We start from the raw sequence: 26,347 nt of genomic DNA, 5'->3' as shown, positions 1-26,347 counted from the left end.
CAAATTTTTCTCTGTGTATTAGTCAGGGTTCTCTAGGGAAACAGAACTGTAAATATATATAATGTAAATATTATGAGATTTATTACAGGAATTGTGGGGATGGGCAAGTCTGAATTCCATAGAACAGGCTGCAAGCTGAGCACTCCAGTGAGAGTTTCGATGAATTCCCCAGGAGAAGCTGGCTGAAGTGGAAATGGAAATTCTCCTTTCTGACTGCTGAAATCACCAGTTCTCCCTTTAAGGCCTTCACCTGATTAGATGAGACGTTTCTCATTGTTGACGGCAATCTCCTCAGTTGATTGTAAATGTAATCAGCCATAGGTACAGTCAACTTACTGATGATTTAAATCCACTAAATAGCATCACAGTAACAATCAGGCCAGTACTTATTTGAACAAACAACCGGACACCATAACCTGGTGAAGGTGACACACAAGCTTAACCATCACACTCTGGAGTCAATGTCTTGAACGGGTCTTAAAGATAGTCCTATTTATCAGCCTGAAAAGCCCCACGTTAGGCACATCTTCTATGTACCTTGGTAGGTTTGTATGTGCAGCTCAAGCTCAGTGTTTAGAACCTGAGAATTGAACAGGTTGAGATTCTAGAAGTGCATGGTACCCCTTGTTGATCCGTTCAAGATCAGTCTTTCTAGCTCCAGTTAACCTGAGAGGGCTGGCTGGGGAAAGGTATCTGGATGGATTCTTGGTTTGTCTTTCCATAGCATAATTTATCAGAGTTCTGGTTCTGCACCTGAGAGAGGGTCTACCAGCACATAAGGAGCATGTGCTTGACCAGCCCCAGTCTGCCTGGAAGACAATGAGGAAGGAAGAGCTGGCAAGAAAATTAGTGGCCCCACTTTAAGAGGAAAACATCTTTAAAAATGAGCTGTCCTGTTTTTTTTTTCTTAAAAGCTCCTTGCATATTGTACACACAGCAATTTGGGTGAATGAATTGCAGAACATATGGGGTGCCCAATTCAACTTTGATATTTTCCAGAGGTGAAAGCTCATTTGGTTCTGCCCTTTCACCATCTTTTATGTTGAGAATCAGGCAGCCCCATACCAAATGTTAGTATCTTTATTGAGTAACTCAGGGAAAGCCTTTGGAATGAGGAGCTTTGCTCTCTATTCTGGATTTATCATCCAAAATTAGTTTCCACAGCCCACGCATACCAGTGTTCTCCCTGCTACATTTAAGTTGGCCATATAACCCAACTTTCCTGAAACACACCTGATTTATGCCCATTGCTCCATGAAATTAATAGTATCTATTTTCATTCACAAAACTGCTCTATTTTGGATGATACATTTTTATGTAGTTACTCTAATTATAGGGAATGAAGGAAAGGAAATGAGATTTTGCTGAAGCAATTTAACCTTGTGCTCCTCTCTTTCTGTTTCCACAGCTCCATTTGGCAGCCCTGGCATCACTAAAGGGAGATATAGTGGAGCTTAATAAACGTCTGCAGCAAACAGAACGGGAACGGGACCTTCTGGAAAAGAAATTGGCCAAGGCACAGGTGAGGGATCCTGAAATTTTTTTTCTTAACCTTTTTACTTTAAGATAAAATATAGACATAGAAATTCCTACAAAACAAATTAAAAAACTTAACGAACAAGTACTCTCATATTCACCACCAAGGTCAAAAAATAGAACTTTGCTATCCATCCCAGAAGCCCCTCTGCGTGCCAGTCCCAATCTCCACACTTTTCCCTCCCCCAACAGTGACCACTACCCTGACTTTTATAGTGGTACTACTTGTGTGTTTTTTTAATAGTTTATCACTCAAGTTTTAATACCTAGACAGTATAGTTTAGTCCTGCCCACTTAAAAAAATGTATTTCCTTTAAATTTCTTGGTCTGTAGGTTTTTCCTCAGTTTTTTCATTTGCTTTTTTATTTATCTGTTACATTCTGGCCATTTGACCTTTCGAGTTTCCTACAGTCTATATAATGCTGACCAAGCACTCATTGTGTAGTTCAACATGTTCTTCTGTCTCTTGTATTTCTGACAAATTGGTGATTGGACCCGGAAGCTTAATCAGATTCGTGTCCAATTCCTTTGGCAAGATTGTAGATGGTATTTGTTCTTTTACCAGGAGACACGTAATGTCTGGTTGTCTCTGTTTTTCTGATGTTGGGAACTGCTGCTGTTCAATGCCTAGGTTCATTAATTCATTCAGTATTACAAAATCGTGATATTTTAGTTCCATCATTTCTTTTTCAGTTATTAGTTGGAATGCTTTTATAGAGACATTTCCCGCCATCTACTATTTGTTTAAACAAAGTTACAGTTGCTGGAGGGAAAACAGAATAAATACTTGATTCTTTTCATTCATTTAACAGTTTTCAAGATGAATTGATTCCCTGTGATTCTCTGATAGTGCTCATTTATTTTCTTTATGTATTATTGTGAATTATGGATTTAAAAATATTTGGGTTTAATCCATTTTAATTATTTTCATTGTAGAAGGTCAGACTCTCCTGTCTTTGGTCAGTGAGCCTTTTGGTCGGGAGCCTTTTCAAGTTGGCTCCTTAGTCTTTGGACATGAGCCTAGTAGTTATTCTAGACTCATCTTTCTTGACCAGACCTGGAATTAGCCATTCTCCAAGATGTCCTAGTTTCTTACAGCAGGAAATAGTATTTCAAGACCACAATCTGGATGCTAAGGTTTGCTTATTGCTACTAGGTTGGTCATTGTTTTTAGGCTGCTTTGGTTAGACAAAGCTAGAAAGTTATTTGTTTCTTTATAAAATTTAAGATAAATTTTAATACTTCCAATTCAAATTCAGGACTACAGAGTGTTTTTACTTAACTTCTTCTCTATTGTACCTGCATCTCCTTTCTCTCACACTGAGAATCCTGGCACTAAAGGGCATACAGGATGATAGAATTAGAATATCCCATAATTACTTACATACTTTATCCTATGTTATATACAAATAGTCTCAGAATAGCAACAGTAATATTACCACAGCTATTATAGTTACTAAGACGAGTTAAAAATATTTTTTTGCATTATGCTCTCCTCATTCCCCCTATTTTTGGTAGTTGTACTATACCCACATTCCCTGACCTTTTGGCCATTGCCCCTTATAACTCTCTTCCTTTTAGCTTTCAGGTAACTATGTGTTTAATGCTCACTGCTGGTTCTTATGTCAGTGTCTCTCTCTCTCTCTTTTTTTGTCTGCAGTACATTTTCTAGTACATTCCACAAGGAGGACAAATAGGAATAATCTTCTCCAAGTTCTTGCATGCTAATGACAGCATGTGCCCTTGTACTTGAAAGGCATTTTTGCTGGATACAAAACTCTTGACCCATTTTTTCTTTTCTTAAATTGCATTGCTTTGTTTTCTTCTGGCATAGAGTGTTGCTGTCAAAGCCTGATGATGATCTAACTTTCTTTTCCTTATAAAACACTTGCTTAATACTAGTTGCCCAAAGGATTTTTCTATTTTTAAAGCTTATTAATTTTACTAGAATAAATCTTGATCTTAGTCATTCTGGTTTTCTGTGTATTCTTTTTATTATAGTTTCCAATCTTTTTTTTTTTTTTTTTTTTCCAGGGAAGTTTTTTTGTTTGTTTGTTTTTGATGATAGTGTTTAGTATTAGTTTTGTTCCCTTGCTTTGATTGTCTTCTAGGACTGCTATTATTTATGTTAGAACTTCTCTGCCTGTCTTCAATATCTTTCACTTTATCTCAAATCCTTTATACTTCTTTCTTTTTTTAATATAAATTTTTTCTGTTCTCCATCTTCTGTTTCTCTTGAAGCATTATATGTTGTATTTATTCCCTCTTATGTGCCTCCTTGTTTAGTCTCCACTTGTGAAATGAATTTTTGTTTCTAATTCTTTTCTGTGTTCTATCGTTTTTGAGGTTTCCTAATTCTTAATTATGTTTTTTCCAGTCTTATATAATTTCTTTTTTTTTTAAATCATCATTTTATTGAGATATATTCACATACCACGCAGTCATACAAAACAAATTGTACTTTCGATTGTTTACAGTACCATTACATACTTGTACATTCATCACCCATATCAATCCCTGACACCTTCATTAGCACACACACAAAAATAACAAGAATAATAATTAGAGTGAAAAAGAGCAATTGAAGTAAAAAAGAACACTGGGTACCTTTGTCTGTTTGTTTCCTTCCCCTACTTTTCTACACATCCATCCATAAACTAGACAAAGTGGAGTTTGGTCCTTATGGCTTTCCCAATCCCATTGTCACCCCTCATAAGCTACATTTTTATACAACTGTCTTCGAGATTCATGGGTTCTGGGTTGTAGTTTGATAGTTTCAGGTATCCACCACCAGCTACCCCAATTCTTTAGAACCTAAAAAGGGTTGTCTAAAGTGTGCGTAAGAGTGCCCACCAGAGTGATCTCTCGGCTCCTTTTGGAATCTCTCTGCCACTGAAGCTTATTTCATTTCCTTTCACATCCCCCTTTTGGTCAAGAAGATGTTCTCCATCCCATGATGCCAGGTCTACATTCCTCCCCGGGAGTCATATTCTACGTTCCCAGGGAGATTCACTCCCCTGGGTGTCTGATCCCACGTAGGGGGGAGGGCAGTGATTTCACCTTTCAAGTTGGCTTAGCCAGAGAGAGAGGGCCACATCTGAGCAACAAAGAGGCATTCAGGAGGAGACTCTTAGGCACAAATATAGGGAGGCCTAGCCTCTCCTTTGCAGCAACCATCTTCCCAAGGGTAAAACTTATGGTAGAGGGCTCAACCCATCAAACCACCAGTCCCCTATGTCTGTGGTCATGTTAGCAACCATGGAGGTGGGGTAGACAAATACCCCTGCATTCTCCACAGGCTCCTCAAGGGGGCACTACATCTTTTTTTTTTTTTCCCTTGTTTTTCTTTTTTTTTTTTTTTTTTTTAACTTTCCCTTCTTTTTTAAATCAACTGTATGAAAAAAAAAGTTAAAAAGAAAACAAACATACAATAAAAGAACATTTCAAAGAGACCATAACAAGGGAGTAAGGAAAAGACAACTAACCTAAGATAACTGCTTAACTTCCAACATGTTCCTACTTTACCCCAAGAAAGTTACATAATATAGCAACATTTCTGTGAACTTGTTCCTACTATATCCATCAGAAATTAACAGACCATAGTCATTTCTGGGCATCCCCAGAACGTTAAATAGCTTATCTGTTCTTCTTGGATTATTGTTCCCCCTTCCTTAATTGCTCTCTACTGCTAGTTCCCCTACATTCTACATTATAAACCATTTGTTTTACATTTTTCAAAGTTCACATTAGTGGTAGCATATAATATTTCTCTTTTTGTGCCTGGCTTATTTCGCTCAGCATTATGTCTTCAAGGTACATCCATGTTGTCATATGTTTCACCAGATCGTTCCTTCTTACTGCCGCGTAGTATTCCATCGTGTGTATATACCACATTTTATTTATCCACTCATCTGTTGAAGGACATTTGGGTTGTTTCCATCTCTTGGCAATTGTGAATAATGCTGCTATGAACATTGGCGTGCAGATATCTGTTCGTGTCACTGCTTTCCGATCTTCCGGGTATATACCGAGAAGTGCGATCGCTGGATCGAATGGTAGCTCTATATCTGGTTTTCTAAGGAACTGCCAGACTGACTTCCGGAGTGGCTGAACCATTATACAGTCCCACCAACAATGAATAAGAGTTCCAATTTCTCCACATCCCCTCCAGCATTTGTAGTTTCCTGTTTGTTTAATGTCAGCCACTCTTACCGGTGTTAGATGGTATCTCATTGTGGTCTTAATTTGCATCTCTCTAATAGCTGGTGAAGCTGAACATTTTTTCATGTGTTTCTTGGCCATTTGTATTTCCTCTTCAGAGAACTGTCTTTTCATATCTTTTGCCCATTTCATAATTGGGCTGTCTGTACTATTGTCATTGAGTTGTAGGATTTCTTTGTATATGCAAGATATCAGTCTTTTGTCAGATACATGGTTTCCAAAAATTTTTTCCCATTGAGTTGGCTGCCTCTTTACCTTTTTGAGAAATTCCTTTGAGGTGCAGAAACTTCTAAGCTTGAGGAGTTCCCATTTATCTATTTTCTCTTTTGTTGCTTGTGCTTTGGGTGTAAAGTCTAGGAAGTGGCCGCCTAATACAAGGTCTTGAAGATGTTTTCCTACATTATCTTCTAGGAGTTTTATGGTCCTTTGTTTTATATTGAGATCTTTGGTCCATTTTGAGTTAATTTTTGTGTAGGGGGTGAGGTAGGGGTCCTCTTTCATTCTTTTGGATATGGATATCCAACTCTCCCAGCCCCATTTGTTGAAAAGACCATTATGGCTCAGTTCAGTGACTTTGGGGGCCTTATCAAAGATCAGTCGGCCATAGATCTGAGGGTCTATGTCTGAATTCTCAATTCGATTCCATTGATCTATATGTCTATCTTTGTGCCAGTACCATGCTGTTTTGGCAACTGTGGCTTTATAATAAGCTTCAAAGTCAGGGAGTGTAAGTCCTCCCACTTGGTTTTTCTTTTTTAGAGTGTCCTTAGCAATTCGAGGCATCTTCCCTTTCCAAATAAATTTGATAACTAGCTTTTCCAAGTCTGCAAAGTAGGTTGTTGGAATTTTGATTGGGATTGCATTGAATCTGTAGATGAGTTTGGGTAGAATTGACATCTTAATGACATTTAGCCTTCCTATCCATGAACATGGAATATTTTTCCATCTTTTAAGGTCCCCTTCTATTTCTTTTAGTAGAGTTATGTAGTTTTCTTTGTATAGGTCTTTTACATCTTTGGTTAAGTTGATTCCTAGGTACTTGATTTTTTTAGTTGCTATTGAAAATGGTATCTTTTTCTTGAGTGTCTCTTCAGTTTGTTCATTTCTAGCATATAGAAACATTACTGACTTATGTGCATTAATCTTGTATCCCGCTACTTTGCTAAATTTGTTTATTAGCTCTATTAGCTGTATCGTCGATTTCTCAGGGTTTTCTAGATATAAGATCATATCATCTGCAAACAATGACAGTTTTACTTGTTCTTTTCCAATTTGGATGCCTTTTATTTCTTTGTCTTGCCGGATTGCCCTGGCTAGCACTTCCAGCACAATGTTGAATAACAGTGGTGACAGCGGGCATCCTTGTCTTGTTCCTGATCTTAGAGGGAAGGCTTTCAGTCTCTCACCATTGAGTACTATGCTGGCTGTGGGTTTTTCATAGATGCTCTTTATCATGTTGAGGAAGTTTCCTTCAATTCCTACCTTTTGAAGTGTTTTTATCAAAAAGGGATGTTGGATTTTGTCAAATGCTTTTTCAGCATCTATTGAGATGATCAATTGATTTTTCCCTTTCGAGTTTTTAATGTGTTATAATACATTGATTGTTTTTCTTATGTTGAACCATCCTTGCATGCCTGGAATGAACCCCACTTGGTCATGGTGTATGATTTTTTTAATGTGTCTTTGGATTCGATTTGCAAGTATTTTGTTGAGGATTTTTGCATCTATATTTATTAGGGAGATTGGCCAGTAGTTTTCCTTTTTTGTAGCATCTTTGCCTGGTTTTGGTATTAGATTGATGTTAGCTTCATAAAATGAGTTAGGTAGTGTTCCATTTTTTTCAATGTTTTGAAAGAGTTTGAGTAAGATTGGTGTCAGTTCTTTCTGGAAAGCTTGGTAGAATTCCCCTGTGAAGCCATCTGGCCCTGGGCATTTATTTGTGGGAAGATTTTTGATGACTGATTGGATCTCTTTGCTTGTGATGGGTTGGTTGAGGTCTTCTATTTCTTCTCTGGTCAGTCTAGGTTGTTCATATGTTTCCAGGAAATTGTCCATTTCTTCTACATTATCCAGTTTGTTGCCATACAGTTGTTCATAATATCCTGTTATAATTTTTTTAATTTCTTCAGGATCTGCAGTTATGTCACCTTTTTCATTCATTATTTTGTTTATATGGGTCTTCTCTCTTTTTGATTTTGTCAGTCTAGCTAGGGGCTTGTCAATCTTGTCAATCTTCTCAAAGAACCAACTTTTGGTGATATTTATCCTCTCTATTGTTTTTTTGTTCTCTATGTCATTTATTTCTGCTTTAATCCTTGTTATTTCTTTTCTTGTACTTGGTTTAGGATTGGTTTGCTGTTCATTTTCTAGCTTCTTCAGTTGATCCATTAGTTCTTTGATTTTGGCTCTTTCTTCCTTTTTCATATATGCGTTTAGTGCTATAAATTTCCCCCTTAGCACTGCTTTTGCTGCATCCCATAGGTTTTGGTATGTTGTGTTCTCATTTTCATTCGTCTCTATATATTTAGCAATTTCTCTTGCTATTTCTTCTTTAACCCACTGATTGTTTAGGAGTGTGTTGTTTAACCTCCAGGTATTTGTGAATTTTCTAAGTCTCTGATGGTTATTGACTTCTAATTGTATTCCATTGTGGTCAGAGAATGTGCTTTGAATAATTTCAATCTTTTTAAATGTATTGAGGCTTGTTTTATGTCCCAGCATATGATCTATTCTGGAGAAAGTTCCATGAGCACTAGAAAAGTATGTGTATCCTGGTGATTTGGGATGTAATGTCCTGTATATGTCTGTTAAATCTAATTCATTTATCAGATTGTTTAGGTTTTCAATTTCCTTCTTGGTCTTCTGTCTGGTTGATCTATCTATAGGAGAGAGTGATGTGTTGAAGTCTCCCACAATTATTGTGGAAACATCAATTGCTTCCTTTAGTTTTTCCAGTGTTTCTCTCATGTATTTTGTGGCACCTTGATTGGGTGCATAGACATTTACGATTGTTATTTCTTCTTGCTGAATTGCCCCTTTTATTAGTACGTAGTGGCCTTCTTTGTCTCTCAAAACATCCCTGCATTTGAAGTCTATTTTATCTGAGATTAATATTGCTACACCTGCTTTCTTTTGGCTGTAGCTTCCATGAAATATTTTTTTCCATCCTTTCACTTTCAGTTTCCTTGTGTCCCTGTGTCTAAGATGAGTCTCTTGTATGCAACATATTGATGGTTCATTTTTTCTGATCCATTCTGCGAATCTATATCTTTTAATTGGGGAGTTTAGTCCATTTACATTCAACGTTAAAACCGTGAAGGCATTTCTTGAATCGGCCATCTTATCCTTTGGTTTATGTTTGCCATATTTTTCCCTCTCTCTATTAATATCCTTTATTGTACCCATACTGAATCTCTTTAGTACTGAACCTTTCTCCAAGTCTCTCTGTCCTGTCTTTGTTTCTCTGTCTGTAGGGCTCCCTTTAGTATCTCCAGTAGGGCAGGTCTCTTGTTAGCAAATTCTCTCAGCATTTGTTTGTCTGTGAAAAATAAGCTGTCCCTCAAATTTGAAGGAGAGCTTTGCTGGATAAAGTATTCTTGGCTGGAAATTTTTCTCACTCAGAATTTTAAATATATCGTGCCACTGCCTTCTTGCCTCCATGGTGGCTGCTGAGTAGTCACTACTTAGTCTTATGCTGTTTCCTTTGTATGTGGTGAATTGCTTTTCTCTTGCTGCTTTCAGAACTTGCTCCTTCTCTTCTGTGTTTGACAGTGTGATCAGTATATGTCTCGGAGTGGGTTTATTTGGATTTATTCTATTTGGAGTTCACTGAGCATTTATGATTTGTGTATTTATGTTGTTTTGAAGATTTGGGAAGTTTTCCCCAACAATTTCTTTGAATACTCTTCCTAGACCTTTACCCTTTTCTTCCCCTTCTGGGACACCAATGAGTCTTATATTTGGACGTTTCATATTATCTATCATATCCCTGAGGTCCATTTCGATTTTTTCAATTTTTTTTCCCAGTCTTTCTTTTATGCTTTCATTTTCCATTCTGTCATCTTCCAGGTCACTGATTCGTTGTTCAACTTCCTCTAGTCTTGTACTATGAGTGTCCAGAATCTTTTTAATTTGGTCAACAGTTTCTTTAATTTCCATAAGATCATCCATTTTTTTATTTAGTCTTGCAATGTCTTCTTTATGCTTTTCTAGGGTCTTCTTGATTTCCTTCATATCCCGTACTATGGTCTCATTGTTCATCTTTAGTTCTTTGAGTAGCTGCTCTAGGTGCTGTGTCTCTTCTGGTCTTTTGATTTGGGTGCTTGGGCTTGGGTTATCCATATCGTCTGGTTTTTTCATATGCTTTATAATTTTCTGTTGTTTTTGGCCTCGTGGCATTTGCTGAACTTGATAGGGTTCTTTTAGGGTTTGTAGACCTATTGAAGTCCTTATCTCTAATTTATCAGATCTACAGCTTCGTGGAGTACACTTTCTCTAACTAACCAGCAGGTGGCGTCCACGAGCCACCTGTTCTCCACAAGCCAGTTCTCCCCTGCTTAGCCTTTTTGGTGAGTGGGGGAGTGAGTCTTGTGGGGCCCAATTGGTGTACCAAGCTTGCGTGTGTAGTTGGTGTTGCCTGCCCTGTATGTGGGGCGTGTTTCTGGGCAGTCGGGGAGGGGGGGTGGCCCTAACAATCAAATCTCCCTGATGATCCTAGAGTTTTAAAGCTGCTGCAATAGTCTAATCCTTCAGTTCAGTCCTGCCACAGTTTGTCTCTGCCACTGACCCACAAGTCTTTGGTATTGGCGTATGGCTCCTGAGACTTGCAAGTGGGCCCCTCTTCCAGGCTGTGCACCCCGGGTCCTCTGTTGAGGGATGACTGTGCTATGTCACAGGTGAGTGCCGTCCCCCCAGGGCAGTTCTGGGCTGCTGGGCTGTGTAGGGAGGCTCCCAGTCTGCTCAAATAATGGCTGAATGGGGCTTTGTTAATTCACACTGCTCCACCTTCCCAGCTCTGGGACATTCAGCTGAGGTTGCAGGGAAGGCTAATGTCCATGCCCAGTTTTGTGGTGTGTGCCTGTTATTTGAAGCACTTCCGTCACACTGGGTTGTCTGGGGCAGCTCTGGGCTATGGGGCTGGCGATGGGCAGGAGTGTTTCCTGTCCACCAGGATGGTGGCTGTGAGCGGACACCCCCCTTTTCTTGGGAAGTTGTGGTGTTTAGTGAATTTTCTCAGCCACTGGATTATTGCCTTTTGTCTCAGAGCTCTCTTAGTTCTGCTCTTGACTTGACGTGCCCAAATTGCAATTCTTTGAAGCTTTCTGTTTTGGGCTTAGATTTCGCTGATCTCAGCAGTTCGACATTTTCATGAGTGTTGTATGAAGTATGCCCAAAGACAGATTGCTCTGTGGTGTCCAGTTCACGCAGTTCCTGGCTTTTTACCTACTTTCCTGTAGGAGTAACTAAAACTTACAGCTCACCAGTCTGCCATCTTGCCCCGCCTCTCCTTATATAATTTCTTAATGTCTTTTATTTTATTTTGAAATAGTAGGTTGTGGTTTTTGTCTGTTTTGTTCTGTTATTTTGGTTGACTTTTTTTTTACATGTTTTCATGGCTTATAGGGATGTTATTCTGCTCTTTATTCTTTTTTCATATAATTTTGTATGGTATTTGACCTTGATACTTTTTGTTCTTCATTTTTATGTGAAAAATAGAAGGCAGTGTTCAAGATAGAGCTTAGTCTTCAGTTCAAAATGTGACAGCCTGCTTTCTCTGATTTCCTGGCTCTCCTCCTCTTTCCTACTTTTTTCTGTTTTTTTTTTTTTTTCCCCCATTGTCTCGATTATCCTATCCTGTTCAATTTTGATCCTACTTCCAGCAATTTCTCCTCCTGGAAGGGAGCCCTGGTACCAGTCTTGAAAGTTCACAGGAACTAGACTGCTTTAGCCTCTTCAGATCTTACTGCGGACCCCTTGTACTCATTCATTGTTGGATCAGACAAAAACCCTCCAAGTTTTAGCTGCTGTTCTCAAATTGACCTCCTCACTTTTCCATGAATACCTATTGGTTATTTGGGGGTTTTTATTTCAAGGTCCATCAGCCTTGTTGTCCTCTCTGCTTCTGCCCACATTGATGCCACTCAAATCTTAGGGTATGGGTTTGTCCTTACCTGCTTGCATTTTTTGTTCAAGGGTATACCTTGCTTCCGAGATTTTGGTTTTGCTATGTAGTTGCTCTGTTGAGTTTTATATGGGAATTTAGAGAGATTCAAAACTAGGCTGCCACCAGCATTTTTCCAGAACCACCTGTGGAAAGTATTTTTAAAATCTCACAGTCACAGATTGTTTGAGTGGGGACAAGACCCTTTGTACTTGAGGTCACCTGCTTGCTCATTTGGCAGGCAAGGAGCTGAAATCCAAAGAGATTAACTTGCTTATCTGAGGTCACATGGATAACATAGCACTAGAGAAGGGTCTAGGCCACCAGTGTGCTTTTCTCCACATAGGATGTTGTACATGACAGTAGTTTTCAGTTTTTTACCTGGATGAAAACATTACTTAAAATATGTTCCTTCTGATTTCAAAAGTAGTGAAAATGTGAGAGGAAAAAAAAAATCTTGAAAGTCAGAATGTTTCAGTGGTGGGCTCTGGTGATTTAAAACATTTGTTATACTTTTTGTTTCATAAGTTTTTAAAAGAGAGAGGGATCCTTTTTGTTTTAAAGAAACAATAAAATGGTGTTAAGTGATGTGTTTTCTAATCTAGAACCACCCAAAGCTTTTTCTCTGTGAGTCAAGGATTGATTCAGCTCCATTTTGACTGACTTATGGCCTAGCCATTCTCATGTAATAGCTTTCGGTACCTGATTTTGCCCCGATGACAATGCTTACTTCGTAACCCCATTAGTGGGCTCTCTCTTGTTTGCATTTGTTTGTATTCTTATAATAAATATCTGGGGCTGTCTTCCCAGTTCAGATACTGGGGCTCAGAAGAGAGAACTATAAAGAAATGTCAGACTTGCTAGTTTCTTATCTTTTATAAAAGAAGAAATTTATACAAGAAAAAAATAGGACTTTTTTTTAGAAATGCTGTCTGTGTTATGTACCTTGGTACAGGATTCATATATTTGAGGCTTTACAAAATGCTAGAAGAACAAATTCATGTGTAAATTTATGCTCTGTGGCTTTATTATGTTTGATCTGCTCTCTAAATAGTACACAGAGCTATGATTAAACTAAAATGCAAATTATAAATGATGGTTGTGTTCATCAGAAATCACCAAAAAAGAGCCTCAACATCTGTAGAGTAAATATTAATGGTGGCACTGAAAAGGTTGAATAGAAGAAGATTCATTATACATGACCATAAAGTCAACTTGAAGAAGTAGTTTTGAGAAGAGTGGTGAGAAGAGCTGAGTAAGGGAGCCCCATGTTGGTATGATGGGGATGTCAGAATGGTTCTGTATTAGTTTTCTATTGCTGTGCAACAGATTACCACAACACAGATTTATTATCACACAGTTTCTGTGGTTTGAGAGTCCAGGTACAGGTTAGCTGGGTTCTCTGCAAGGATGCAGTCAAGGTGTTGGTCAAGACTACGTGCTCATCTGGAGGCTCAGTTAGGGAAAGGTCCACTCGGGTCATTGGCGGAATTCATTTCTTTGTGATTGTAGGACTTAATGACAGCTTGCTTTTTCAAAGCCAGCAATAGAGAGAAAGACTAGGGTAAGTAGGGTAAGTCTGTTAGCAAGGCAACACCTTATAGATAATGTGACATAATCATAGGAGTGACATCCCATCACTTTTGCCATATTCTGATATTTAGAAGCAAGTCACAGGTCCCACCCACACTCAAGGAGAGATTACAGAAAGACAGAACTACAAGGAGGCACAGTATTCATAGAGGACACCTTAAAGGCTGTCCACTGCAGCTTCCTATGTGAATTTTGCTAGTAGCACCACTATTAACTTATATTAATAGTGATAAGATTCTTTCTTTGGCTGTATTTTGTGCCAGGCCGTAGGGCAAGCATTCCACTTGCTTTATTTCACTAAGTTCTTATCTGACCTCGAGGATAGATATTATTAATATTCCCATTTTACAAATTAGACAGTTGAGGCTTAGAGAACTTGAAAATCTTGCCCCAGATTTCGTAGGTGGAAAATACTAAGTTAGGATTTGAGTCCAGATTTGGTGGGAATCCACAGCCATACCACATCCGGTACTGCCTCTTATGCTGCCAAGGCTGCCCTTGGCCTCCAGGGGTTCTGGGAGGGGCTGGGGGACACGGGTTAATTTGCTTAGGACATCCCTGCCCTCCTAGCTGAACAGGTGTGCAGACACATATATGTATTTACATCAACCTTCAGTGACCCTGTGGGAAACAGGCTAAGACCATAGAGAGAGGACTGATTTGATGCTTTCAGTATAACTGCTATTTATTTAGTACCCACAATTATTTAAAATAATCTTACTGTGTTTCTTAAGTACTACAGAAGGGGATATATCAAATAAGCTTATGAGCCCCTTTGTAATCATTTAGCATTAGTAATATAGAATGCTTTCTATTTCTAAGCTCTCTATTTTTGGAAAGCCAAGTCTCCTGAATTTTCTACCTCTTGACCTTCAGGAAGAAACATTAACATTTTTCATTAAATGTAATGGAGAAAGTGGTTTTTTTTTTTTCTCTTCTTTCCTGGGATATTTAAAAATATTGATTACATATCATTTTCATTGTTAGTGTTCCACTGCTCTCCCCACCGCATTCCTTTGCTATTTGTTTATACTCTTCTTTGGTAAACTGCTCCAGCTGTTTCATTCCTTGATGATATTTCCATTTGTGCTGGTGCCTCTTTGTTTAGCTGGCTTGGTTTCCCCTTGAACCTGGGCAAAGATTTAAAATAAGGATGGAAATACCATGAGTGGTATTACTTGCAACCAATTCATGTGACCCTGAGAAAGTAACATCACTTCTTGGCATACTTAAAAAGGGAGTGGTACTGACTGACCCCTTTCACAAGATGGTTGAGAGGGTTAACAAATTAATGACAGCATTGCATTCTTCAGAAATCACTTTCATAACTCTCTTCGGTTTGACAGCTGAGAATAATGTGATGGTTTAAAGATCAGTGGCCTCTGTGGAGTACGATAAAACCCAATGAAGAACATTAACAAAACCCTGAAGCTTCTTAACATCACCACACTGCACAGGGTTTTTCCAACAAAGACTCAATCCCAGGTCAGTCTGTCTCAAGGCTGAGTTGTGGCTTCTTCCCTGGATACACCAAAAGCCGAGACGAGCATGGAGGGTTCTGTTCTTGGTGGTTGTATGATGTTGCTTTTTTTTATTAAACATTTTTCCATATAGACAGTTCACTAATTTGTTTGGCTAGATACAAGTATTTATATAGACTTTATTTGTTTCATCATCATGATAGGAGAGCTAAGATCTTGAGGAGGAGCTCAGTGTACACATTAAGTATCCGATGAAATTCAGGAAAAACAGTTTCATCATATTCAATCTTAATCCTTCTTTTCCCCTTCAAACTGAAAGTGTGTCGTTGCAGAAGAAATCCAGATTCTTAATGATATTGACCTCCAGAAATTCATGGCAGGCAAGACACTGCCCTACAGGCTTTCTGACCTTGCTGCACTGGAAGATCAGTCAAAAACTGAATTTAAACTGGGAGGAGGGAAGATCCTGGATGCAATTACCTGCAATAGAAAAAAATCTGTAGCATGTTGCTTGATACCATTTCTTATTTTGTTCAGCTGAAATTGTATGGGGAGTTTCTGTACAGTAGAGAGAAGAAAGTAATCCCTCATCTGTAAATTTTGTTAGAAGGAGCTACCCTTGCACCCTGAGCTATTAAGTTGTTGCTAAATAAATGACTTTGGTGGTTAAAGCAGGCTTGATGGAAGCTGAAGGGGCTTTGAATTCCCTCATTTTATACCCCCTTGTGTCCCCTTTTCTATTTTGGTGTTCCCAGGAGGTTGAGGCAAGAACTGCTTGGGTTTTTCCTAGTTCTCCTTTGGGATTGTAAGGCATTGTATTCACATTTTCTGGAGTTTTACTCAGGGTACAAGACCAAGACAGGATCACTGTGCTGCCACTTGAGATCTTCAGGCAAATCCTTAAGAGGAGATAAGCCCACAGGTTAGGGAGCCTAGAGAGGAAGAACCAGAAGGTAGAAGATTGTGGTTGCAACAGCTTTAACCCCTTGATAGCATGAATGGGAATCAGGGCGGGGGTGGGGGGGGGCGTGTCTTCATTCTGCTTGTTCCCTGGGTAACAATAAATCAGTCACTTCACTTTTCTCAGTTTGTTTTCACATCTATAAAATGGTGGTGTCAGTAGAATGTGCAGTGATAACAACCCCAAATTTTCAGTGGCTTAAAATTTCAAAGTTTATTTCTTGCTCATGCTAGGACTTCGCTGGGGCTGGCAGGGGCTTCGTCTACCCTGTGCTCGGCCAGGCTGCCAAACCATGGACCTTCACCCCTGGAACCCTGCTAGTACCCATTGCCTGGGAAAGGGGGTATGGCAAATCATTCAGGGGTTCTTAAAGCCTAAAGTGACACATATTTATTTCCACTCATAGCTCATTGGCAAAAACACGTCACATGGCTGTATCTAGCTTCAAGGGGGAGGGGAAGTGTAATCCCACCCTGTGCTTGGATGGAGGAGAAGCAGCCTGCTGGCCACCTCAGGGGAGCTGATGCTCTTGGCAATGTGACCTCCACATGGTGGTCCTGACAGAGCCCCACATACATAAGAAAGTACTGGAGGGAAATAAACACCATTTGAGAAAGGATTGTGTTTATTGATTATGAGAAAATGGATGAGTCTTTTATCATTTCTTTTTAAAAATGTCCGTACAATAATATTCTTAAATTTGTAACTTAAAAATTGAAAAGCTTATGCATATGCTATCTAGTAATTATGGAAGTAATATGGCCTCTACTGTTTGTTGTCATTGTGTCCCCTTCCTTAATGAGGCTTTATCAGGGGATGTGCTCATAGGTGACTCACTGGAGGTGTGGTATCGAGCTGGGCCCAGACTGCATCTTAGTGAAACAGAATGCAGGAAGTCACACAGCCTGCCAGGTTAAAAGATGCTCTCACAGCTCTCGGAGACGCGGGGTAGTGCGAGGACCTGGTCAGTAAGAGTATTGGAGTTTAGTAACAGAATTGGGCCTCCCTTTACCAGGCCTTTCCTACGTGTGTGGGAGAACGCCAGGGCAGTGAAGGCAGTGACTGTGCCCAGAATGGCTTTGACTGTCTCGGGTGCCACCCACCTCACCTTCCACTTTTCCTGTGCTGAAATGCCACATTCCTGGGGCCAACCCTTGCGCGTTTTAATGGGAACTGTTTAACAAGAGTGTTTCATTGGCTTCTTTTGGCCCCTGTAGGTGATGGCTTGTTTCCTCCTACTCTGTTGTCCTGGTGAGAGTTTGCTCCACTTTTCCCTGCACTGCAGCTTGAGAAAGCTCAGGGGATTTTCACTACGCTTCGAGATCAGTGCATTGATGGGTCTTTGGCTGTGTGCAATGCACAGAATGAGTGAAGCGTGCTTAATAAGACACCTCAGAGGGGTGTTGATGTGTATAGATGAACCAAATGTCTTCTCAGCCATTCCTCATTATGGCGATGCTTTGATCTAGGTTTTGAGGTTCGATAATTATTTTCCAGCATTCTCTTCTCACTAGGAAAGAATCCCTAAAGTACCATTCTGCCATCTCTTTGCTCCTCCCCCTTTCATCCTCGTCCACTCTTCTCTCCATGTTTCTTGTTCTCCAGGAGAGAAGAGGCTGGGATTCTTTCAGTCCTCTTGGAAACTTTGACCATGGTTCCCTTCAAAGCACATGTCATTGCCACATCCCCCTCAGTACCCAACACTGTACCTTCTACTTTATGGGAAATCAACAAATATCTGGTATCGATAATGGAAGTATTAAATGATAGTGTCCACTATTTTTAAAAAACATTCTTATGAAAAAATACAGGAATTTAAGCCCAAATATCATGCCCTCAGTCAAGAGAATGTTTTTTGTTCATTTATTGCTACTCTCCAAATGGACCTCTGAGTTCCAAATATACTTTGGTCTCTTCTTTCCTTTTAGCTACAAGCACTGCTCCACCTAACTGAATCATCTCTTGTTCATACACGTACCCCCTAGGCAGACTTTCCAGGGGCAGTGGTACAATCATAATCTTGTTCTCTGGGCATAGATCGTCAGGTATCTCTGCAGCACCACAGGATCTTACCTTCTGGGCAGCTCATAACAGTCAACAGTGATGCCCAGAGTTGTGTTTTTGTGGTTAGCAATTGATCATGTGACCTTTTCTTACACAAACACATGCATATTTATTTTTAAGTGGATTTTGCAGTTTCTCCTCAGCGTAGGTAGTGGAGGAGCTCATTGAGGTGGTAAGGGAGAAGCATTTCAGAGTTGGTTGCAGCCCTAGAGAATTGAACATGGAAAACTCAAGAGGAGGAACCAGTAATATGTAAAAAAAGAAGTCATGGTATAGACAAGGTCCAGGCCAGAGACCACGTATTATTCTATAATTATTTTAAGACCTGGAATTGGTGACCTTTTTGAGAGTACGCCTTATGTACATGTATGTATGCACATGCACACATACACATACCATTGAAGATTAGAATGAATAGCAATAGCAAAAGCTCATAGATGTTCTGTGGACAGGGTGTGGGGCACAGGGGTGGGCAGTATTCTGCTGTTGCTATTTTCCAAAGAAATATAAAGCTTTTTCATTTATTGACAGAAATTGTCTTTGAGACCCTGTAATTTTATGGACTTATGTTCTTTTTTAAAGTGTGATGGATTGTGGATGAAAAATGGGTAAATTCATAGAAAGACTGTTTGTTGCCTGTTACAATCTAGTTCTGTTTAAGAAAGCCTCCCTGTAGATGTGGTTTTCACTTGGCCTTAATCCTTGCCCTGGTCCCATTTATTTCCTGTGTAATTGACCTTGAGTGGAGGTCATTTGATGCTTTAGGTTGTCACTAGTAATGGCAGTTCTCATCACTGTTTCTCTAAAAATAACTATTCCATGAAGGTCTGTGATATAACATTCAACAACTTGAATGCCTCCGATTTTGTTTCTGGAGCTCTGAGCAGTCCCAGGCAGTTACAACATTAATACTTATCGAACTGTTGATGAGAATCAAGTTCACAGGTGCAGTATTTATCAGAATTCTTTGCTAAGTACTTCTGTTTCAGTAACGAGTAAGCGTTAGTGCAGTATTTTGCTTCCCTTTGAATGCGTTTTGTCCCTGCCCAGTAGCTTCTAAGGCATTCCACTGGGATCCTAGCAGACTGAGGGTTGGGGAGGTAGAGTTGAACTTGACAGGGAGCGAGTGAGAAGTTTTACCCTTCCTGCCTGCCTCCAGTCTGATAATTTAAACCCACCCAAACCTGACATATGGCTCTTGGCGTTAGGAAATCTTTGTTGAAAATGAAATTAAAATTCCTCTGCTGGACAGGAAATGAATCAAGTCTGAATGCAGTAGACAGGGACATAAGCTGGACTACTTGTTCCATTACTCCTTTATTATTATGCAAATGAGGTTAGATGCACAGTGACTGGTGGTGGAGGGTTGTTCAGGAGAGTGGAAAAAAGAGAAGGATAAACAGGTTCCTTAGGATTTACACTGTACACAAAAATGTGTTCATAGCATCTGCTGCCTCTTAGTCCTCAGCTTCTTTTGTCATTATTTCTGCAAAGCAGCCATCGTGATAGTCTGATATGTTGTGATTTATTTTTCCATAACCTTACAGATCACCATATGCCAGTGCTAGGGCTAAATCATGCAAACCCCTGCCTTCGAGGAGCATATATTCTGGCAGGAAAGGAGACTGGAAAGCATTAAGACCAAGGATAACCCAACCAGATAAGAAAGTATCATAACACAAGATTATTTGATTAGTTGAAATCTAACTTGTCAAACGTCACAGAAACGGAATGAACTGGTAAAAGGGGAAACTGAATAGCCATAAAGAAACTTGGAAAGAAGCTCTAGAGATACAGATAGCAGGAATTAAGGGACAGTCTCTTCAGGAAACTCAGTCAGGTGAAATCAACTCTATGCAACCTCAGGTCTGTCCACTCAAGATTCAAGTTCTGTAAAGAAGATATCTGGTGGGTATACATTGAGCCACTTGTTGGCTCAGGGAAGATGGGGTATGTAGATAGTCCCAGAAATACCATATGCAATGCCGGAGAGACTGTTCACAGAGGAAGAATGGGTGCTAGAAAGGCAAAGACTCAGATGTATCCACCGCAGGCACTGTAAAACATAGCTGTTGATGTCTCTCCTGAGATTGCCAGCCAGGTAAGCAGGCATGTTTTATTTGGGGCCTACTCAGTGTTGACACTGTGATGGGTTGAAGCCATAAAACTTAGAGCCACTCGCTTAGAGGTGCATCAATTCATTTGGCACTTCTGCCTGTTCTCTCATCCAGTGTGAGCAGTCCCACCTCATGAGAGAGCATGAGGATGTCCAGGAGAGAACGACGCTTCGGTATGAGGAACGCATCACGGAACTCCACAGCATCATTGCTGAGCTCAATAAGAAGATAGACCGCTTGCAAGGCACCACCATCAGGTACATGGCTTTCCTTCTGCCTCTTGGTACTATAACCTGGGTCCTGGAGTTGACATACCTCTTGTGGAATTATAATGATGTTTTATTTGTAACAGACTTTATAGTTCATACTTTAACTTTGCTTTGCTAGCCATCTGCTTTCATTTTTCTGTTCTGATTTTGATCCTCAAAATTTCCTTGTGTTGTAGAGAGGATGGGAGTTGTGATCCCCAGTCTACTGATAAGGGAATGGAATCAGATATTGAGTGAAATGCTTTCCTAATGGGTTATAAATGGAACACCCTCCATTTGGGAGACCAGCACCCATACCTACCACCTCTTTCTTCACCACTTCTGTCCTAAGTGTATAAACTGTCTGCCTCCCTTGGGGATTCGGAGAGATTTGTGGGTGTGGCTTACAATTAAGCATTAGGTAAGCTCCTAGATAATCTAATAATATTTTGAGCTTACCTCACATTGCTTTACAGACATTGGCTTATCTTCTTAACTAGATTCCTAAGGTAGGAGGCAAGATTGGATCTACCATTTTACTGGACCAAGCTGGGACTTGAAAATATTAAGTGACCACCTGGAAGTTACACTTAACAGAGGGTAGAGGTAGGGTCAGAACTCAGAATATCTCTGACTTTACTAAATTTTCTTTTCCATAAAAGTGTCTGGCAGGATTTCTGCCTCCCTTGCGTATCTATCAGTCAGTTGTCCTCTCAATCTCTTGCACACAGTGCTTAGATGGTACGTCTTCTCTGTTGTTCAGGGGGTGGAGGGGTGGGTTTGCTTTAAATAGCTTACTGAGCCAAAGATGAGAACTTTTATCTTCCTGGTGGAACTCCTGAAACAGCCTGGAGGAAAGTTAAATGTTTGGCACCTATTTTTCTGGAGAAATGGTGCTTTGTTTTCTGAACATTTGCACAAGCCACAACTGAAACAGTTTTAGAGGCAGCTACTTTCAACGTCACCCCTAGAAGTCCTGGGTCAGAAAAAACTTGGGAGGCATGTTGTTCCAACTCTGAGAGTAACACTAATGACAGGGCTACTTGGTGAAGGCAGTGATAGGCCTCTGTTTTCTGGACAGAATTGTGGAAAACTTTGCACGGAACTGGAGCCACACAATAAATTTCATATACCAATTTAGAACCACAAGGCTTTTAAATTGTATCTTGGTCATCAGAGTGATTGTAGGTTAGAAATGTATAAGCAGAAAAGAATGTTCAGCCCAAGGGAATTTTTATAGCAGATTTAAGGGAGCCCAACAGAGAACATACGCAAATTTGTAATTTTCATTAAAACATGTTGCACTTTTAAACACTTTAGAAGTTGAAGGCAAATGGGCTAAGTGAGTTGTGGGAAAAAATGCATCGCTCATCACCTGGAAAACTCAATTTTAGTGCATTTAAATGGAACATAATGGCCATACTGCTTCATGTTAAAATACAACCAGCTTCTTGACCATACCATTTATTGGTGCCTTTTATGTAAAGGAAACTTAAATCTCTGCAGATGTCACATTAAATCCTGTCACTTTTCCTTATGTAAATGGGTTGTGCGTGTGTGCACGCGTGCACACACACACACACCTTGATGGGATTCCCTGCAAGGCTAGAAGAAGTACAACCACATGGGCCGGTGAGAAAAGGGTCTCTCTCTCTTTTTTTTTTTTTAATAGATTTTATTTTTAGAGCAGTTTTAGATTTACAGAAAAATTGTGCAGTTAGGACAGAGTGCCCATATACTCTGTCTCCCCTGCACGCCACCCCCCCCCCATTTCCCCTCTTATTAACATCTTGCATTAGTGTGGTATATTTGTTACAATTCATGAACCAATATTGCTACATTATTATTAACTAAAGTCCATAATTAACATTAAGGTTCACTTTCTGTGTTGTAGAGTTCCATGTTGTTTTTTTTTTTATTAAAGAAGTTGTGAGTTTATAAAACAATCATGCATAAAATATAGGATTCTCAGGCGCCACCCCACCACCAGCAGCTTGCATTGGTATGGAACATTTGTTATAATTGGTGATGGCACTTCTTAAATAATTGTACTTTTTTTTTTAAACAGTAGTTACCTTTGTTACAATTGATGAACGATTATTGAAATAATTCTATGATCCATTATTTACATTAGGTATATTTTTCCCATATACCACCCTATTAGTACAATCTCGTATTACTATCGTACATTTGTTATAATTCATGAAAGAACGTTCTTATACTATTAACTATAGTCCATCATCTATATTAGGGTTCATTGTGTTGTACAGTCCTGTTTTATCTTATAATTTTTTTCCAAGTTATATATATATATCCTAAAGTTTACTCTTTTAACCACATTCACCTACACAGTTCAGTGCTGTTGACTATACTCAAAATAATGTGCTAGCATCACCACCATCCATTTCCAAACATTTACCATCAGCCTGAATAGAAAATCTGTACAAATTAAGCATAAACTCCCCATTGTCTAACATCAGTCTGTCTCCTGGTAACCGATATCCTATATTCTTGATTCTAACTCTATGAGTTTGCTTATTATAATTAATTTATAACAGTGAAATCATACAATATTTGTCCTTTTGTGTCTGGCTTATTTCACTCAACATGGTGTCCTCACATGCATCAGAACATCATTCCTTTTTATAGCTGAGTAATGGATCAAATCTACATACCCCATTTTGTTTATACACTCATCGGTTAATGGACACTTGGGTTGCTTCCATCTTTTTGCAATTGTGAATAATGCAACTGTGAACATTGGTGTGCAAATACCTGTTCACGTCCCTGCTTTTAGTTCTTCTGGGTATATACAAAATAGCAGGATTGCCAGATTGTATGGTAATTCTATACTTAGCTTCCTGAGGAATTGCCAAACTGTCTTTCACAGTGGTTGTACCATTTTACATGCCCACCATCAATGAGTGAGTTTTTGTATTTCTCCACATCCTCACCAGCACTTGTAGTTTTCTGCTTTTTGCTAATGGCCATTGCCATTCTAGTAGGTGTGAAATGATATCTCATTGTTTTATTTGCATTTCCCTAATAGCTAATGATGTTAAGCATCTTTTCATGTGTTTCATAGCCTTTTATACTTCCGTTTTGAAGAAATGTCTATTCAAGTCTTTTGACCATTTTTAATTGGATTGTTTGTCTTTTTGTCATTGAGTTGTAGGGTTTCTTTATGTATTCTGGGTATTAAACTCTTAATGGATATGTGGTTTCCAAATATTTTCTCCCATTAAGTAGTTTGCCTTTTCACTTTCTTGACAAAGCCCTTTGAAGGCAAATGTTTTTAATTCTAAAGAGGTCCCATTTACCTTTTTTTTGTTGTTTTTTGCTTGTGCTTTGGATGTGAAGTATAATTAACCATTGCCTACCACAAGATCGTTTTTTATCATTTTTTTATGGAATATAACATATATACATAAAAGTGATAACTTTCCAAGTGCAATTCAACAAGCAGTTAAACAGCAAATTTCAAAGAATGTTATAGGTTACAATACCACATTTTCAGTTATTTGCTTATTATGAAATATAACATATATTAAAAAAATGTAATATTTTTCAAAGTATGATTTAACAAGTAGATATATAGGAAATTTCCAAAGTTATTGTAAGTCATAGTACCACAGTTTCAGTTATTGCCTTATTGTGAAATATAGCATATATACAAAAAGGTATAGCTTTCAAATTACAATAGAACAAATTTCAAAGGATGTTATGGTTTACGGTTCCACCATTTCAATTCTTTCCTTCTAACTATTCTAATACCCTGGCAACTAAGAAAAAGAAAATTTTATGAATATTCGGTGTTCATAATCCTTTGTTAAATTCCATCTTGTCTTGTTGCTACCCCTTCCTCTAGGTTAATCACTTTCCCAATCTTCAGGGCTGTCTAGGCAGTGACCACTCTAACCTGTTCATGTTGAAAAGGGGTGTCAACTTTATGAGCCAAATCTAGGTGAGGTTTTTGAAGAGGCTGTTGCCTCTGGGTTTTGGGGCTTAGCTGGCATAGAAGCACTCTGAAGGATTTAAGTTTCTGACAGACTTAGTGAGTGAAATGTTTATAGAGTCTCAGATAGGTATCTGGGTGTTCTTTAAGGTTTTGGGGGCCACTGTTGACTTGGGCTTATCATATTGTGGTCATTTGGAATATCTAGGTGAAGCTTGCATAGGCGTAACCTCCAGGACCACCTCTTGACTCTATTTGAATTCTCTTAGCCACTAAAGCCTTATTTTGTTGCCTTTCTTTTCCCCATTTTGGTTGAAAAGGCATTCTCAATTTCTCGATGTCAGGGTTAGGCTCATTCCCGGAATCCATGTCCCACATCGCCAGGAAGGCTCATTCATCTTACCACAAGATCTTGAAGATGCTTTCCTACATTTTCTTCTAGGAGTTTTATGGTCCTGGTTTTTATATTTAGGTCTGATCCATTTTGAGTTAAGGTTTGTGTAAGGTGTGAGACAGGGGTCCTCTTTCATTCTTTTCAATATGGATATCCAGTTCATCCAGCACCATATGTTGAAGAGAAAATTCTGACCCAGTTGAGTAGATTTGGCAGACTTGTCAATTGTCAATTGGCCATAGATGTGAGGGTCTATTTCTGTACTTCCGATTCAATTCCATTGGTCAGTGCGTCTATCCTTATACCAGTGCCATGCTGCTTTGACCACTGTAGCCTTGTAATACTCTTTAAACTCCGGAAGTATGAGTCCTCCAATTTTGTTCTTCTTTTTCAAGATGTTTTTGGCTATTCAGGACCCCTTACCTTCCAAATAAATTTGATAATTTGGCTTTTCTATTAATACATTGTAGACTGTTGGAATTTTTAGTGGGATTGCATTGATTCTGTAAATCAATTTGGGTAGAATTGACATCTTAATGGTATTTAGCCTTCCAATCCATAATTGTGAATAACCATCCATTTTTTAAGCCTTTGATTTGTTTTAGCAATACTTTGTAGTTTTCTGTGTACAAGTCCTTTACATCCTTGGTTAAGTTTATTCCTAGGTATTTGATGCTTTTAGTTGCTATTGTAAATGGATTTTTTTCCTTGATTTCCTCCACAGGTTGCTCATTACTTATATATAGAAACACTACTATTTTGTGTGTTGATGCTGTATCCCATCATTTTGCTGAACTCATTTATTAGCTCTAGGAGCTTTTTTGTAGATTTTTGGAAATTTCCATGTATTTAAGATGAGGTGATCTGCAAATAGTGAAAGTTTTACTTATTCCTTTCCAATTTGGATGCTTTTTATTTATTTTTCTTGCCTAACTGTTCTGGCTAGAATCTAGTGCAATATTGAGTAACAGTGGTGACAGTGAGCATCCTTGTTCCAGATCTTAAAGCAAGGCTTTCAGTCTTTCACCATTGAATATGATGTTAGCTGTGGACTTTTCCTATATGTCCTTTGTCATGTTGAGGAAGTTTCCTTCTATAACTGTATTTCAAATTTTTTATTAAGAAAGGATGCTAGATTTTGTCAAATGCCTTTTCTTCATCAATTGAGATGATTATGTGATCTTCCCCCTTCATTTTGTCAATGTGATATATTATTTTAATTGATTTTCTTGTGTTAAACCACCCTTGCTTACTTTAGATAGAACCCATGTGATCATGGTGTATAATTCTTTTAATGTGCTGTTGCATTCTATTTGAAAGTATTTTGCTGATGATTTTTGCATCTATATTCTTAAGAAAAATTGGTCTGTAATTTTCTTGTAGTATTTTTATCTGGCTTTGGTATTAGGGTGATGTTGGCCTCATAAAATGAATTAAGTAGTGTTCCCTCCTCTTGAATTTTAAGGAAGATTTTTAGCACTACTGGCATTAATTCTTCCTGGAATGATCGATAGAATTCACGTGTGAAGCCAAGAGGTTTTTTTTTTTGTTTTTTTTTGTTTTTTTAATTTAGTTTTATTGAAATATATTCACAAACCATACAGTCATCCATGGTAT

The 26,347-nt window shown here is 38.8% G+C and overlaps 1 protein-coding gene across 4 annotated transcripts in view; it reads left to right on the top strand.

The window, feature by feature from the left end:
* MCC (MCC regulator of WNT signaling pathway) overlaps positions 1-26,347 on the top strand; it is a 621,876-nt gene that overhangs the window by 465,884 nt on the left and 129,645 nt on the right. For all 4 annotated transcript variants that reach the window (XM_037800700.1, XM_037800699.1, XM_037800701.1 and 1 more), the window contains 2 exons: positions 1,409-1,522; positions 20,248-20,390. In XM_037800700.1, coding sequence (XP_037656628.1) covers positions 1,409-1,522; positions 20,248-20,390 — 257 coding nt within the window. The remainder of the gene's footprint in view (positions 1-1,408; positions 1,523-20,247; positions 20,391-26,347) is intronic.

Source organism: Choloepus didactylus, chromosome 13, assembly GCF_015220235.1.
Source record: "Choloepus didactylus isolate mChoDid1 chromosome 13, mChoDid1.pri, whole genome shotgun sequence".
Classification (NCBI taxonomy): domain Eukaryota; kingdom Metazoa; phylum Chordata; class Mammalia; order Pilosa; family Megalonychidae; genus Choloepus; species Choloepus didactylus.
This window is presented reverse-complemented; position numbering and strand designations above follow the sequence as displayed.